A 17,110-nucleotide genomic window follows, 5' to 3' on the forward strand; every position below is an offset into this window, starting at 1 on the left:
ACATTCACCACCAAACATTCATACACATTCACCACCAAACATTCAAACACATTCATACACATTCACACGGGGCAGGTGGGTAAGGTGTCTTCTTGCTCAAGGACACTACGACAGCAAATGGGACGGAGCGGGATTCAAACCGCCAACCTTCCCATCATTGGACGACCCGCTCTACAACCTCTACTACCGCCTGCAATAAGGAAAGAAAGAAAGAAAGAAAGAAAGAAAGAAAGAAAGAAAGAAAGAAAGAAAGAAAGAAAGAAAGAAAGAAAGAAAGAAAGAACGGAAAGAAGGAAGGAAGGAAGGAAGGAAGGAAGGAAAGAAGGAAGGAAGGAAGGAAGGAAGGAAGGAAGGAAGGAAGGAAGGAAGGAAGGAAGGAAGGAAGGAAGGAAGGAAGGAAGGAAGGAAGGAAAGAAGGAAGGTAGGAAAGAAATAAAGAAAGAAAGGGGGAAGTAAATAAGGAAAGAAAGAACGGAAGAAGGAAACAAAGGAAGAAGGATGAAATAAGGAAATAAGGAAAGAAAGAAGGGAATAAAGACAGAAAGAGAGACCCTCCTCCGCTGCTGCGGCAGACCCTCCGCGTCATTTCTCCATCTCCATCTCTCCATCTCTCCATCTCTGCTGCTGCAGCGGAATCCCGTGACGTCACGCCCCCAGCTGGTTGCCGTGGTTACGGGGATGAGGGGGAGGGGGCGTGGCCCTGCGGGGGCGGGGTCACGTGGTCGGTATAAAAGCGGAGCGGCTGCGGAGCGACGCGGCAGAGAGAGCGGTGAGAGCGGTAGAGGAGCGGCAGACGCGTGCGGCAGAGCGGCAGAGCGGCAGAGCGGCAGAGCGGCAGAGCGGTAAACGCAAGCGGCAGAAGAACCGGAGAATTACCTGGAAAATTACCTGGAAAATTACCTGGACATTTACCTGGAGAATTACCTGGACATTTATCTTGACATTTGCCTGGATATCTACCCCGTCCTCGGACCCGTTCCGTCTCTTAGAAACCTTTTCCTCTTTACCTGGTTCCGCTTCAGCCATGGCCGTGACGGAGGCGGGATGTGACCTGACTTACTGCAGGATGAGAGGGATCGTGACGGTTCTGACCGGTGAGTGAGGATAACCTGGACCCAGACCCGGACACGGGTCCTGGTCCTGGTCCATTAATCCAGTTATTGATGAATGAGTGATGAATGGATGAATGATGTGACCTGACTTACTGCAGGATGAGAGGGATCGTGACGGTTCTGACCGGTGAGAAAAACCAGACCCGGACCAGGACCCGGACCTGGACCCGGCTCCGGGTCCTGGTCCGGGTCCTGGTCCCAGATCAGAACCAGACTCAGAACCGGACTGGCATTAGTCCTGGTCCATTAATCCAGGAGGTTATTGATGAATGAGTGATGAATGTTGTGATGAATGAATGAATGAATGAATGAATGAATGAATGAATGAATGAATGAATGAATGGATGCGTCGCGTGTGAATGGAGGGTGTTACATAACCGCCGCTACCGGAGGAAGGAAAGGAGGGAAGAAGAGAAGAGAAGAAGGGAAGAAGGGAAGAAGGACATGAAGAAGGGAAGAAAATAATAAGGAAAAAGAAAATAAGGACATAAATAAATAAGGAAAGAAGGAAATAAGGACATAAAGAAATAAGGAAAGAAGAAAATAAGGACATAAAGAAATAAGGAAAAGGGAAATAAGGAAATAAAGAAAAGGGAAATAAGGACATAAAGAAATAAGGAAATAAAGAAATAAAGAAAAGGGAAATAAGGAAATAAAGAAAAGGGAAATAAGGACATAAAGAAATAAGGAAATAAAGAAATAAAGAAAAGGGAAATAAGGAAATAAAGAAAAGGGAAATAAGGACATAAAGAAATAAGGAAATAAAGAAATAAAGAAAAGGGAAATAAGGAAATAAAGAAAAGGGAAATAAGGACATAAAGAAATAAGGAAATAAAGAAATAAGGACAAAAGGAAATAAGGACATAAAGAAATAAGGAAAGAAGGAAAAGGGGAAAAAAGGAAAGAAGGGAAGAAGGACATAAAGAAGGGAAGAAAAAAATAAGTGCAGAAGGAAATAAAGGAAAGAAAGAGGGAAGGGAAAAGGACATAAAGAAGGGAGGAAGGAAATAAGGATATATAGAAATAAGGAAAGAAAGAAATAAGGAAGAAAGGGAAGAACCGGTACTGGTTTTCTGAGTTTATTATGAGTTTATTATGAGTTTATTATGAGTTTATTATGAGTTTATTATGAGTTTATTATGAGTTTATTATGAGTTTATTAGGAGTTTATTAGGAGTTTATTAGGAGTTTATTATGAGTTTATTATGAGTTTATTATGAGTTTATTATGAGTTTATTATGAGTTTATTATGAGTTTATTATGAATTTATTATGAGTTTATTATGAGTTTATTATGAGTTTATTATGAGTTTATTATGAGTTTATTATGAGTTTATTAGGAGTTTATTATGAGTTTATTATGAGTTTATTATGAGTTTATTATGAGTTTATTATGAGTTTATTATGAGTTTATTATGAGTTTATTAGGAGTTTATTATGAGTTTATTAGGAGTTTATTATGAGTTTATTATGAGTTTATTATGAGTTTATTATGAGTTTATTATGAGTTTATTAGGAGTTTATTAGGAGTTTATTAGGAGTTTATTAGGAGTTTATTAGGAGTTTATTATGAGTTTATTATGAGTTTATTAGGAGTTTATTAGGAGTTTATTAGGAGTTTATTAGGAGTTTATTAGGAGTTTATTATGAGTTTATTAGGAGTTTATTATGAGTTTATTATGAGTTTATTATGAGTTTATTATGAGTTTATTATGAGTTTATTATGAGTTTATTATGAGTTTATTATGAGTTTATTATGAGTTTATTATGAGTTTATTAGGAGTTTATTAGGAGTTTATTAGGAGTTTATTAGGAGTTTATTAGGAGTTTATTATGAGTTTATTATGAGTTTATTATGAGTTTATTAGGAGTTTATTAGGAGTTTATTATGAGTTTATTAGGAGTTTATTATGAGTTTATTATGAGTTTATTATGAGTTTATTATGAGTTTATTATGAGTTTATTAGGAGTTTATTATGAGTTTATTAGGAGTTTATTAGGAGTTTATTAGGAGTTTATTATGAGTTTATTATGAGTTTATTAGGAGTTTATTAGGAGTTTATTAGGAGTTTATTAGGAGTTTATTAGGAGTTTATTATGAGTTTATTATGAGTTTATTAGGAGTTTATTATGAGTTTATTATGAGTTTATTATGAGTTTATTATGAGTTTATTATGAGTTTATTATGAGTTTATTATGAGTTTATTATGAGTTTATTAGGAGTTTATTAGGAGTTTATTATGAGTTTATTATGAGTTTATTATGAGTTTATTATGAGTTTATTATGAGTTTATTATGAGTTTATTATGAGTTTATTATGAGTTTATTAGGAGTTTATTAGGAGTTTATTAGGAGTTTATTAGGAGTTTATTAGGAGTTTATTAGGAGTTTATTAGGAGTTTATTAGGATCCCCAGTAGCTGATTCTTCCTGGTTCCACATAACGAACATAAATATACATTTACAACAGAAACTACATGATCCAGACCGATATTCCTGCTGAACAATAAAACAACATTAACATTAATAATGCAAAATAAACTAAATAACAAGTAATGATAATAAAATATGAAATAAACATGTGTGTGTGTGTGTGTGTGTGTGTGTGTGTGTGTGTGTGTGTGTGTGTGTGTGTGTGTGTGTGTGTGTGTGTGTGTGTGTGTGTGTGTGTGTGTGTGTGTGTGTGTGTGTCTACATGTGCAGAATTGTTTACAGACGTCGGGATATTTGACGTTGTTTCAGTTTCTTTTAAATCTTGCTGAATGAATGAATGAATGAATGAATGAATGAATGAATGAATGAATGAATGAATGAATGAATGAATGAATGAATGAATGAATGAATGAATGAATGAATAGTTATTTATTAATGTGTCATACACCTATAAAGGCTTACAAGACACAGATACACAGAAACTACGCCAGCAAACAAACATCAGCTGCTACAAACACAAACACAAAATGATAAATTCCATTTATACTTTACAGATCAAACTACAGATCATTTCTCTGTTTCCATATCATTAGTTCTTTCTCTGTTTCCAGGCTCTTTATAAAGGTAACGATAGAGAAAATCATTCCAACTTCATCCTCCGTCCAAAACAACTCACGTTTACAATCCTCCTTTTTCTGAAATAAAAACTTCCGCTTCATCATATAATGGACAATAAAACGAAATTTTGAGAAAAAAGTCGGAATTTTGAGAAAAAATCAAGAAAAAAGTTGGAATTTTGAGAAAAAAGTCGAAATTTTGAGAAAAAAGTCGAAATTTTGAAAAAAAAAGTCAAAATTTTAAGAAAAAAGTTGGAATTTTGAGAAAAAATCAAGAAAAAAGTCGAAATTTTGAAGAAAAAGTCAGAATTTTGAGAAAAAAGTCAAAATTTTGAGAAAAAAGTCGAAATTTTGAGAAAAAAGTCGAAATCTTGAGAAAAAAGTCGAAAACTAACGTACTGGTACCGGTCCAGAACCATCACTAACGTACTGGTACCGGTCCAGAACCATCACTAACGTACTGGTACCGGTCCAGAACCATCACTAACGTACTGGTACCGGTCCAGAACCATCACTAACATACTGGTACCGGTCCAGAACCACCACTAACATACTGGTACCGGTCCAGAACCATCACTAACGTACTGGTACCGGTCCAGAACCATCACTAACGTACTGGTACCGGTCCAGAACCATCACTAACGTACTGGTACCGGTCCAGAACCATCACTAACGTACTGGTACCGGTCCAGAACCATCACTAACATACTGGTACCGGTCCAGAACCATCACTAACGTACTGGTACCGGTCCAGAACCATCACTAACGTACTGGTACCGGTCCAGAACCATCACTAACGTACTGGTACCGGTCCAGAACCATCACTAACGTACTGGTACCGGTCCAGAACCATCACTAACATACTGGTACCGGTCCAGAACCATCACTAACGTACTGGTACCGGTCCAGAACCATCACTAACGTACTGGTACCGGTCCAGAACCATCACTAACGTACTGGTACCGGTCCAGAACCATCACTAACATACTGGTACCGGTCCAGAACCATCACTAACGTACTGGTACCGGTCCAGAACCATCACTAACATACTGGTACCGGTCCAGAACCATCACTAACATACTGGTACCTCAACAACATTTAAATCACAAACACATGATGTTTCCTCTCCAGGACCAGAGTTAAACCTGTTTCTACGGCCGGAGGGAGAATCAGTTCTGCTTTAGTTTCTTCTTTAGTAATCTGTTCTGGAAGAGTTCCATTCTATCATGGCTCAGGCCCGGTTTTATCCCGGTTTTATCCCGGTTTTATCCCAGTTTTAACCCGGTTTTATCCCGGTTTTATCCCGGTTTTAACCCGGTTTTAACCCAGTTATAACCCGGTTCTGACCTGGTTGTTCTGACCCGGTTCTAGACCCAGTTCTGACCCAGTTCTAACCCGGTTCTTCTCCCCCCAGCTTTCATCAAGGAGAGGAAAATGGGCCTGAACGACTTCATCCAGAAACTGGTGTCGTCCCCGCACATCTGCCAGCAGTGAGTAGAGATTTACATTTATAACTAACCGGTGTTATTTCTGCAGCAGTGAGTAGAGAAATAAATAAATACATTTACTAATATAACCGGTTATTTAATAAATACATTTACTAACAGAACCAGTGTTATTTCTGCAGCAGTGAGTAATAAATACATGTATTACTCTGTCTGTTTGTATTGATTATTCTATTATTTAATACATATAAAATAAATACAAATGCGAGTCAGAACAACATGATGATTTCACCAGGGCAGAGATCAACAACCCACGGCTCTTTAGCGCCGCCCTAGTGGCTCCTGGAGCTTTTTAGAAAAAGTTTCACCTTTTTTTTCCTTTTTTTCTTCTTTTTTTCTCTTTCTTTCCCTTTTTCTCTTTTTTTTCCTTCTTTTTTGTTTTTTTCTTCTTCTTTTTTTCTCTTTTTTCCTTTTTTCCTCTTTTTTCTTCCTTTTTCCTTTCCTTTTTAATCTCGACATTTTGACTTTTTTCTCGTCATTTCGACTTTTTTTTTCTCGACATTTCAACTTTTTTCTCAACCTTTTGCCATTTTCCTTCATTCTAATTCTGATAAAAGACTTTTCATGTTTTGCGGCTCCAGACATATTTGTTTTTTATGTTTTCGGTCCAATATGGATCTAAAACATTTTGCGTTGCCGACCCCTGACTCAGATGTTCCTGAGGTCAATCTCATCTTTATCTTTTTACTAACTTACAAAAATGAAAAGGAAGCAGGGAATCCTGCAATTTCTTTTTCAAAAAAAGAAAGCAAGTGATGGTCCAATGTTGGCCCGGCAACGGAGGGAGTCAGGCTGTTAACGAGTCTGTTAACGAGTCCGTTAGCCGCTCCATGTCCTCGTGATATTGTTGCACTGACTAGTGAATGAAGTGAACAGAATCAGTTAAATTACGTTTGTCAGATACTTTATTTCTGCTCTCTAACTGCCTCTTGCTGTCCGTGGTGCAGAAAACGGATGTGTAAAGGCGCGTTGACTGAATTGATCACCACGTTGTTAAAGTTTAGTGTTCATAGTAGCAGGATGTGAGTGAGGCTGCATTTGAAAAAGTTCCAGTTTTCTCTACCACTCAGATAAACTACATAGACTCCTGTGATGAGTGTTTGCTGGGAATGTAGTTCAGTTCTGACACTCGAAACCTTAGCCGTTCCTTAGCTTTGACTGAACTGACGCCACTGCTACCGCGGCGGCGCGCGTGCATGCGCGCGTGCGCGTGCGTGAGCGCCTGCTCGTGGACGCGCGGGTTATTTGTGACGGCCCATTCATGAGCGCTAATCCGCTCTGGCAGGACGTTAATCCTGCAGGACGTTGAGGTTAATCCGGCAGGAATAGCCGCTCTAACGAGCACAAATCCTTTTTGTCCTCATTTGGAGGATAAAACGTTTAAGGCAATTATTACATGATAATAATAATAATAATACATTTTATTTGTTAGGAGCCTTTCATGGCAATCAAGGTTGCCGTAGAACAATCAAAATATATTAAAACAAAAACAGTTTAAACAAGAGAAAACAGCAGGGTTTGCAGCAGAACATAAACGCCCGTCTAGAGATCAAATAAAAACTGAAACAGAGTCCGTATTCCTGATGTCACTTGTTTGGCTTCAGGTTTTTCTCCCACCAGGGGAGTTTTTACCTGCCAGTGTTTCTGTAATAATTGATCGGGGGTCGTGCTTTACTTATCAGGCTTTACTGGCTGTAACTCTTTGTGAAAGTGGAGCTCTTAACATCCGGGTCTCATCCGGCCCAAAACATCCCTGATTTAAGTCCCGGAACTGGGTCTTAAATAAGAGAGCGGGATTATTGTACATGACGGACCGTCGGAGACGGGAGAGATCTGAGGAGCCTTCACCTCCTTCACCTCCTCATCCTCCTCCTCCTCCTTCACTTCCGTGTCCCAGACAGGTTAACCCCCCCCCCCTCAGACAGGTTAAACCTCCACCTGAACTTGACCTGCAGGTCTGAGTCTCAGACGGTTATGAGGTCAAAGCAACGCTCAGAGTCCGGGTCTGAGAAGGAGGGAAGAAGGAGAGAAAGAGAGAAGAAGGAAGAAGGGAAGAAATAAATAAATAAGGAAAGAAGAAAGGAGGGAAGGAGGAAGGAAAGAAAGAAAGAAAGAAAGAAAAAAGAAAGAAAGAAAGAAAGAAAGGAGGGAAGGAAGTAAAGAAAGACAGACAGGTTAGACAGACATGGATAAACTACGGCCCGTTGGGTTTTTTTAATTCCACTTTTCCCTGCAGTTCCCTCGTTTCACCACTAGATGGCGCATGCGCACTCAAACACTGTTGCTGCAGTGGCTCGTGTTTCATTTAGTTTCATGTTCGAGCCTTCTGTAAAAAACCACGCATCCATGGACCATCCACGGTTTTGAGGGGTTTAATACAATTATACAATCAAGCTTTGAGTATTCCGTTGATAATATGTTTTGAATGATGAAAGTGATTCCATTCATTTTTTAATAAATGTTCATTTCTTTAATTTTGTACCTTCGATTGAAATGTATTAAAATCATCTGGGTCTAGATCTGGATCCAGATCCAGATCTAGACCCGGGTCACCTGGTCCGGACCGGGCCGTACACCAGACGCTCACGTCTCTCTCTCTGTCTCTGCAGCACCGAGGTGAACAACTTCCTGAAGATCGATGAGAACCAGAACGAGGAGGAGGACCCGGTCCTGGAGGGCCCGGTAAGACCAGCAGACCCCCCAGAACCAGATCCAGAACCAGGTCCAGACCCCCCAGGACCCGGGTCTCACTCCTCTCCTCTCTCCTCTCTCCTCTCTGTTGCAGATGTTCCTGAACTCCAGGACATCGCTGGCCGAGGAAACTCAGTAAGTTCAGATTCACTTTACCCTCTGTTCCGTTTAGTGGAGAGAAGTTAGTTTAAAAGAACTGGAGGTGGAAATGGGAGGGGAAGAAGGAAATAAGGAAGGAAGAAGGACAGAAAGAAGGAGAGAAGGAAATAAGCAATCAGAATCAGAATCAGGTTTATTTGTCCAGGTCGATCAGACAAGACATGGAATTTCACTTGGTTATTTTCGCTCACTCAGTAAATAGATACCGTATTGTCCTGAATATAAGACGACCCTCTTTTTCAAGACTCAAGTTTGAAGAAAGACTTTTGGAACACCAAATTCAATTTTTATACATAAAATAATTACAATACATCTGAAACAAATGATTATAACAATATATTGGAGAGAAAAAGCCTGTTATTTTGACTATTTGAAATCATTATCTTGAAGTTTGCATCATAACTTCTCCTCACCTGCCGATCTTCCACCCACTTTTCTCCAGATTGTCGCTACATTTCTCCACTTTCTGTTATCTCTTCTCTTATTTTCTTCTCTTTTCTTTCTTAAACAATTTTTTATTTTCATTTTTCGTGACAGGGGTTCGCTTTGGCCTGGGGAGTTTAGTTCAGCATTCGCTTTAAAGATATCTGGCTCCATCTAGTGTTGTGAATGGGTATAACGTCTAGACCCCGAATGTAAGACGACCCACTTTTTCAGTCTGATTTAAATGCAGAAAACACCGTCTTATATTCAGGCCAATACGGTAAATAGGTAATAGACAATGACAGCTCTTATTAAACTATACACAGTTTTTAAAAGGTAAAGGTTCAGCAGAATGAGGTAGATATGGTTGTTGGAAGGTGCATTATTATTGTGTTATTAGCATAGCATGCATAGCATAGCATCTGATTGTGATATTATTATTATTATTACCCCTCCAGGATCAAACCCTGCGACTTCGACTACCTGAAGATCATCGGCAAGGGAAGCTTCGGCAAGGTGAGTGCTAGCGGCTCGCGGCGCGCTAGCCCCCCCGCTAACCCAGGTGTGCTAGCGGTACTGCTAGCCCCCCTGCTAACCCAGGTATCTCCCCCCAGGTGCTGCTAGCGCGCCACAAAGAGACCACCAGGTACTACGCGGTGAAGGTTCTGCAGAAGAAGGTGATCCTGAAGAAGAAGGAGGTGAGACCAGAACTGTGTCCTAAACTCCATCCTTCCTCCCTAATCAGTAGCAAAAACAGTTACAGAAACATTAGTACGTACTCAATAGTATGTACTATCCATACTCAATAGTATGTACTATCCATACTCAATAGTATGTACTATCCATACTCAATAGTATGTACTATCCATACTCAATAGTATGTACTATCCATACTCAATAGTATGTAGTATCCATACTCATTCTGGAGAAATGTTTTAGTATGGATTGATGGACACTAGCTGAGCAGAAACTTCCCACAAGGCAAAGCAGCAGTGTTTGGTTGCTAAGCAGTTACTTAGCAACCAACAAAAATGCAGGCTAACGTTAGCGGTAGCAAGCTAAGCTGCAGCAGCAGCAGCACCACCACACTACAATTCAAATGTGAGGAATCGGGTGTGATTTCACTTTGGTTTCCATCAGATTTTAACCAGATGATTCAGCATTTATCACATTATTGTGTGGGGGGATGTGTTAGCAAAGTTTACCAATGAGCTAGCGACGGTTAGCCAAGAGAAATGTCTTCTTGTTTGGGAGCGGAGCAGAGCGGAGCTGCTAGTGCTGTGACAGCTCCTGTTACCATGGTAACAGGAGTTACTACTGCTCCTGTAACAGGAGTTGTTACCATGGTAACAGGAGTTGTTTCCATGGTGACAGGAGTTGTTACCATGTCCCCCCAGCAAAAGCACATCATGGCGGAGCGCAGCTACTGCTGCTGTTACCATGGTAACATATACACGTTACCATGGTAACCATGGTAACCCCCCCATCTATTTCCCCCCCCAGCAAAAGCACATCATGGCGGAGCGCAGCGTGCTGATGAAGAACATCCAGCACCCGTTCCTGGTGGGACTTCACTTCTCCTTCCAGACAACCGACAAGCTGTACTTCGTCCTGGACTACGTCAACGGAGGAGAGGTACAAATACACAAATACATATATATATATATAAATACAAGCTGTACTTCGTCCTGGACTACGTCAACGGAGGAGAGGTACAAATACACAAATACATATATATATATATAAATACAAGCTGTACTTCGTCCTGGACTACGTCAACGGAGGAGAGGTACAAATACACAAATACATATATATATATATAAATACAAGCTGTACTTCGTCCTGGACTATGTCAACGGAGGAGAGGTACAAATACACACATATGTATATATATATATATATATATATATATATATATATATATATATATATATATACATACAAGCTGTACTTCGTCCTGGACTATGTCAACGGAGGAGAGGTACAAATACACACATATGTATATATATATATATATATATATATATATATATATATATATATACATACAAGCTGTACTTCGTCCTGGACTACGTCAACGGAGGAGAGGTACAAATTAGGGTTGCAGCTATCGAATATTTTAGTAATCGAGTATTCTACTGAAAATCACATCGATTAATCAGATAAAACATATTTTTGTTTAGTTAAAGAGCAATTATAAATATACATAAGAACATAAGATGTTAGATGATAATTCACATTACTAAGACTAAATGAAATAATCCAGTAGGTTCATGGCTGTGCATTTAAAAACCCTGAACTTACACCAGTCGACCAAATTCACTGATTCACTCAAAAAACTAAGGATCTTACCAAGAAATATTCTTATTTCTAACCTAAAAATGCCATTACACCTGACAACACACATCACTTAAAAGGTTAGGGGTTTTTCCCACGTGTTAAAATTTAACTGTCATTTGTGTCAAGCACATTTTAAGTTCTAGTTACGTTTTAAGTTAGAGTTTTGGCAGTGTTCAAAATAAAATTATGAGACCTGCTGTATTGGAGCACATTTTCTTTTAGTTAAAACTGTAGCGGGAACAGATGTTTAGAGAAACCTATGTATGTACCGGGTGAAGGCTGATTTATGGCTCCGCGTTACAACAACGCAGAGCCTACGTATCCTACGGCGTAGGCTGTGCGTCGATTTAACGCGGAACAATAATTTTGGCGGGGAACATATAGGATAACGGACAAATATAGAATATAGCGTGGATTAAAAATAAAAGTTAAGCACTGAGCTACATGTGTCTCCCGTCTGGGCCGTTGCAGACTCATTGCCTGAGCATGATGTTACTAAAACCAAACAAATCTGCACCCTCTTTCTTCTATCTTTTACGTGCGCGGCGGCAGCGCGTTGTGTCGCATTAAATGTAGTCCGGGCGTAATACCTGCTTTGAGCTGGTGAAATTAAACGAAAAAAAAAAAAGAAATTAAACGATTCCTCGAGGCAGAGAAAATTCCTCGATCATTTTTTGTAATCGAATTACTCGAATTATTCGAGGAATCGTTTCAGCCCTAGTACAAATACACAAATACAAAAACGTCTCTCCTGATGCTAACGTCTCTCCTGATGCTAACGTCTCTCCTGATGCTAATGTCTCTCCTGATGCTAACGTCTCTCCTGATGCTAACGTCTCTCCTGATGCTAACGTCTCTCCTGATGCTAATGTCTCTCCTGATGCTAATGTCTCTCCTGATGCTAACGTCTCTCCTGATGCTAACGTCTCTCCTGATGCTAATGTCTCTCCTGATGCTAATGTCTCTCCTGATGCTAACGTCTCTCCTGATGCTAACGTCTCTCCTGCTGCTAACGTCTCTCCTGCTGCTAACGTCTCTTCTGCTGCTAACGTCTCTCCTGCTGCTAACGTCTCTCCTGATGCTAACGTCTCTCCTGATGCTAACGTCTCTCCTGATGCTAAAGTCTCCCCTGATGCTAACGTCTCCCTCCCGTCTCCCCCCAGCTCTTCTACCACCTCCAGAGGGAGAGGATGTTCCTGGAGCCGAGGGCCCGGTTCTACGCTGCAGAGATCGCTAGCGCACTGGGCTACCTGCACTCGCTGCACATCGTGTACAGGTAACGGTTTACCCTGCAGCTCCCCCTGCTGGCCACCGGGGGGTAATAACCGCTGGTGCAGCGCCCTCTGATGGCTCGTTGTCTAATGAGTTCCACAGTCTTACTCCTAAAACGGATAAACTGCCCTTTGTATTTGTTCTTACTGTTGTTGTGTTAAACATTGCTGTTCCCCTGAGCTCATGTTCTCTTGGTTTGAACAGTTCCTGCAGCCGGAACTAAATAGTTATAAACCTTATATATTACTTCCTTCTCCCCCTTCAGGGACCTGAAACCAGAGAACATCCTCCTCGACTCTCAAGGCCACATCGTCCTCACCGACTTCGGCCTCTGCAAGGAAGGACTGGAGCCCAACGGAACCACCAGCACCTTCTGTGGGACGCCTGAGGTACGATCTGGTACCGGTACCGGAGACCCGGTCTGGGGGACGACCCGGTCCCGGAAACTGTTCACGTTATTTTCATAAAAAACATGTTTTACGGTATTGGACCGATGTTGGACCGGTATTTGACCGTTGTCCTCCCGTCCCTGCAGTATCTGGCCCCGGAGGTTCTGCAGAAACAAGCGTACGACCGGACCGTGGACTGGTGGTGTCTGGGCTCGGTTCTGTACGAGATGCTGTACGGCCTGGTGAGTACCGCCGCTCCAGACCCGGGTCCGACCCGGTCCTTCCCTGGTTCTGCTCCGGTCCTGACCCGGTCCTGACCCAGTTCTAACCAGTTCTGACCCGGTTCTGTTCCCCCACAGCCGCCCTTCTACAGCCGCAACACGGCAGAGATGTACCACAACATCCTGCACAAAGCTCCGGTCCTGAAGCCCAACGTGTCCAACTCGGGCCGGGAGCTGCTGGAGGGTTTACTGGAGAAGGACCGGACCAGGAGGCTGGGGGCCCGGGAGGACTTCGTAAGTACCGACCCCCCCCATGGGTGCTAACGAGCTAACAAGCCTCTCTCTGCCCCCCCCCACCCGTGGGTGTAGGGCTGCAGCTATTGAATATTCTAGTAATCGAGTATTCTACTGAAAATTCCATCGAGCAATTGAGTAATCGGATAAAACATATTTTTGTTTAGTTAAAGAGCAATTATAATTAAAGCTGCAAGCAGCGATGAACGGGCCCTCGCAGTTATCACCAATAAAAGTCACGGACTCAAAACTAAGTCCGATGAACCACCATGAGTCTTTATGTCAAACCATTCAAAAGTTCTGGCAGAAAGTAGGAACTATCAAATATGGACCAATCAGATGAAGGGGGGGCGCGCTTTTTGGCGTCTATTGTCACCACGGTAACACTTTTGACTGAGAAAAGTAATGTGCGTTGTCGCAGGATGGAGACGCACATTTTGATGTATAACACACCTGGGTGCACGTTACGGTTCGGGCCGTATTAACTGCCGAAGGAATGGCATAAATTGTGCCAAAATGACAGGATTAATTCAAAATGGCCGACTTCCTGTTGGGTTTCGGCCATGGCGCCAAGAGACTTTTCTTTAAGTTGCGACATGATACAGGTGTGTACCGATTTTCGTGCATGTACGTCAAACCGTATTGTGGGGCTTGAGGCACAAAGTTTTCACCCTCATCGCTCTGTGTTTTTACAGATTAAATGCGTTAGCCACAGAAACCTAGCCCTCCACAGGGCTAACATTATGTTAGCAAGGTACCGTAACGTAAACGCCAGCTTTGAGCTGCAAAATTAAACAATTCCTCGAGGCAGAGAAAATTCCTCCATCATTTTTTTTAATCGAATACAATTATCCGAGGAATTGTTTCAGCCCTTCATGGGTGCTCCAGGAGCCCCTAACGAGCTAACGCTAACGAGCTAACGCTAACGAGCCTCTCTCCCCCCAGCTGGAGCTGCAGCATCACTCCTTCTTCTCCCCGATCAACTGGGACGATCTGATGGCCAAGAAGATCCCGCCGCCCTTCGTCCCCTCAGTGGTAGGTGTTACCGTGGCGACGAGGCCTGAGACTCAGGAACTCTTAGTTCCCGATGGTTTCCATGGCGACGGAGGTCCGTTTCTCATCCCTCTCTCCCGTCTCTCTCTCTCCCCCCGACAGTCCGGCCCGACGGACCTGCAACACTTCGACCCCGAGTTCACGCACCTGCCGGTGTCGTCGTCGCTGCTCAGCGACGCCCCGGCGGCGACCAGCAGCATCCGGGAGGCGGCCGGGGCGTTCCCGGGCTTCTCCTACGGGCCGCCGCAGGGCTACGCCTTCATGTGAGCGGCGCCGCGGGGGCCCAGGATCTCCGGGGGGCCCAGGATCTCTGGGGGAACTGGTAGCACAACAGAACCGGCCCGACACTCCCGCCAGAACCGGCCCGAACAATCGTCCACGTGTGCCAAGAACGGCGGCGCTGCAGCGCCAGGAACCGTCGGCCGGTTCCGACCCAAGGACAAGTGCCTGGCGTCGGAGAGGGACGTCCGGCGGCTAGCGGGCGGCTAGCTGGGATGCCTTTGTTACGCTCAAACTGTCTTTTATTTTTATCATTAATGTTCAAGATGCATGTAGCACCTTATAATGTCATAATTTCCTGAAAATGTAATAAAATTTGCACTTAACTCAATCGAAAATGTAACAAAATCCAATAATGTAATAACTTAACCAATAATGTAATAAAATATCCCGACTGATATTGTAATAACATTTTTACCCATAATGTAATCCATTATTACATTATTGGGAATTTATTACATTTTCAGGTGGGTCTTCTTTTTTTTTCTTCCAAAACTGATAATAATACTTGAAAAATAATGTCATATATTTGTTCATTTTCAGTCCACAGTTCTACATTTTGTGTTTTAAGTATCTAAGAATGTTTTATACACTAAACTATTGGGTTAAATTGCAGACTTTGGGTTCCATGTAATAAATTCCCAATAACGTAATAAGGTATAACGTTATCGGTAAAAATGTTATTACAATATCCGTCAGGATATTTTATTACATTATTGGGTTTTATTACATTTTTGATTGAGTTAAGTGCAAATTTTATTACATTTTCAGGAAATTATTACATTATAGGGTGCTACAATGCATTTTGTTTTTTGTGTAAATGCTGAATTGCACTCAAGGAAAAACAAGCAGATCGAAGAAAAGAGAAGAGAAGAAAAGAGAAGAGAAGCCCCGCCCCTTTTTGGACCAGAAAAGATGCTCATGGGTAATTTAATGGCGTTGAAATCCAGCGTGGATCGAACACTAAATGTAGAAGCTCCGCCTCCAGCAACCAGCACCACGTCAGGAACTGTAGCTGTCACTCAAAGGAAGCCACGCCCCCAATTGTGGGCGTGGTTCGACTCTCCGCCCCCTTGTGGTCAGGAGGGGAGTTTCTACATAGCGTGGCTTTAATCCAACCTCTTTCTTTACCTGTTTTATCCTCATGAACTTAACACTTTACTGTGTGTAAATAGATACATTTTACGGTGAAACCGGAAGGTTTTCACGTTAAAAAAGAACTTTCACTGTTTAACTTCTAAAGGTCCTGCAGATGTTTATGATTCCCTCGTGTACATATTTACATATTTACAGAGTTTATGGATATATATCATCTATTTTTTGGTTGAAAGTCTTGCACCATTGACTGTTGATCGACGAGGAATCTCCGATCGATCGATCGATCGGGAGATTCGGAACCAGAGGACACGCCCACATCAGTGACTGCGTTTCCATGCATCAATAACCTTTTAAAACCGGAATATTAGCAATAACCGGGTTTTGCACGGCCATGTAAACACCAATAACTCCTTGGAATAACCAGAATTTGATTGGTTTGATCCAGATAAATGATTAATTACCATGTAAACAGAGATAACCCTGTTTGCTCACGCATGGAAACACTTTATTCCCAATGTTTCAGGAACCGGAATATTAGCAATAACCCGAATTTTGACTGCATGTAAATGTAGTCAGTGAGCGAATGTGGATCTTGTTTGAGATTATCTTCGTATTTCTGTGTCGTGCCTGATCCGTGTTTATCGTACGTTTATCGTACGTTTATCGTACGTTTATCGTACCTACATATCTGTCCCCCCCGAACCTCCTGGTTCCGGGTCTAGAAGATGGTTGTGCAATAAATTGCAATAAATTATAAACCCAGAACATATCTCTCATATCTCTAACACGTTCTGGATCAGGTTCTTCCACATTTGGAAGCTTTTGAAATGTTTTTAAGTGTATTTTTAATGTTCCCGTCTCTGTGTAAACGTCACCGACATGAAAAACTGTAAAATCTGGGTCATAAAAGTCAAATAAAGAGTCTGAACTTACGTAAACGGTGTTTTCTGTGTTTGTTTTCACGGTTCTGGAGGTCCGGGTCGCCTTCGTGGACCAGAACCAACGTCATGATCATGTGATCAGAGTTAATATTAAACCCGTCAGAGCTGAAAACGCTGTTCTGGTTCAGTCCAAAAGGATTTTTTATTTATTTTTTACTGGTGAAATTAATACTGGTTAACTACAGATCAATACTGGTTAACTACAGATCAATACTGGTTAACTACAGATCAATACTGGTTCTTTTCTCCTCAGTCCTGCAGGTTTCCAGCTCTATGTCTCCATCT

The 17,110-nt window shown here is 41.7% G+C and overlaps 1 protein-coding gene across 2 annotated transcripts; it reads left to right on the forward strand.

Annotated features, from left to right (window-relative positions):
• Positions 1-769: 769 nt before the first annotated feature.
• Positions 770-16,807, forward strand: LOC133460757 (serine/threonine-protein kinase Sgk1-like). Of its 2 annotated transcripts, none has more exons than XM_061741520.1 (13): positions 770-1,094; positions 5,575-5,650; positions 8,275-8,347; positions 8,451-8,491; positions 9,397-9,454; positions 9,553-9,636; positions 10,442-10,573; positions 12,442-12,554; positions 12,816-12,939; positions 13,086-13,181; positions 13,299-13,454; positions 14,400-14,489; positions 14,610-16,807. In XM_061741520.1, exons 1-13 carry the CDS (start codon positions 1,025-1,027, stop codon positions 14,772-14,774), a joined length of 1,278 nt encoding a protein of 425 aa, XP_061597504.1. In that variant the 5' UTR covers positions 770-1,024; the 3' UTR covers positions 14,775-16,807. The 2 variants fall into 2 exon arrangements, with proteins under 2 accessions (XP_061597504.1, XP_061597505.1); XM_061741521.1 differs by lacking the exon at positions 770-1,094 and adding an exon at positions 1,195-1,239.
• The last annotated feature ends 303 nt before the right edge of the window (positions 16,808-17,110 follow it).

Source organism: Cololabis saira, chromosome 15 (genome assembly GCF_033807715.1).
Source record: "Cololabis saira isolate AMF1-May2022 chromosome 15, fColSai1.1, whole genome shotgun sequence".
In the NCBI taxonomy this organism is placed as follows: Eukaryota; Metazoa; Chordata; class Actinopteri; order Beloniformes; family Belonidae; genus Cololabis; species Cololabis saira.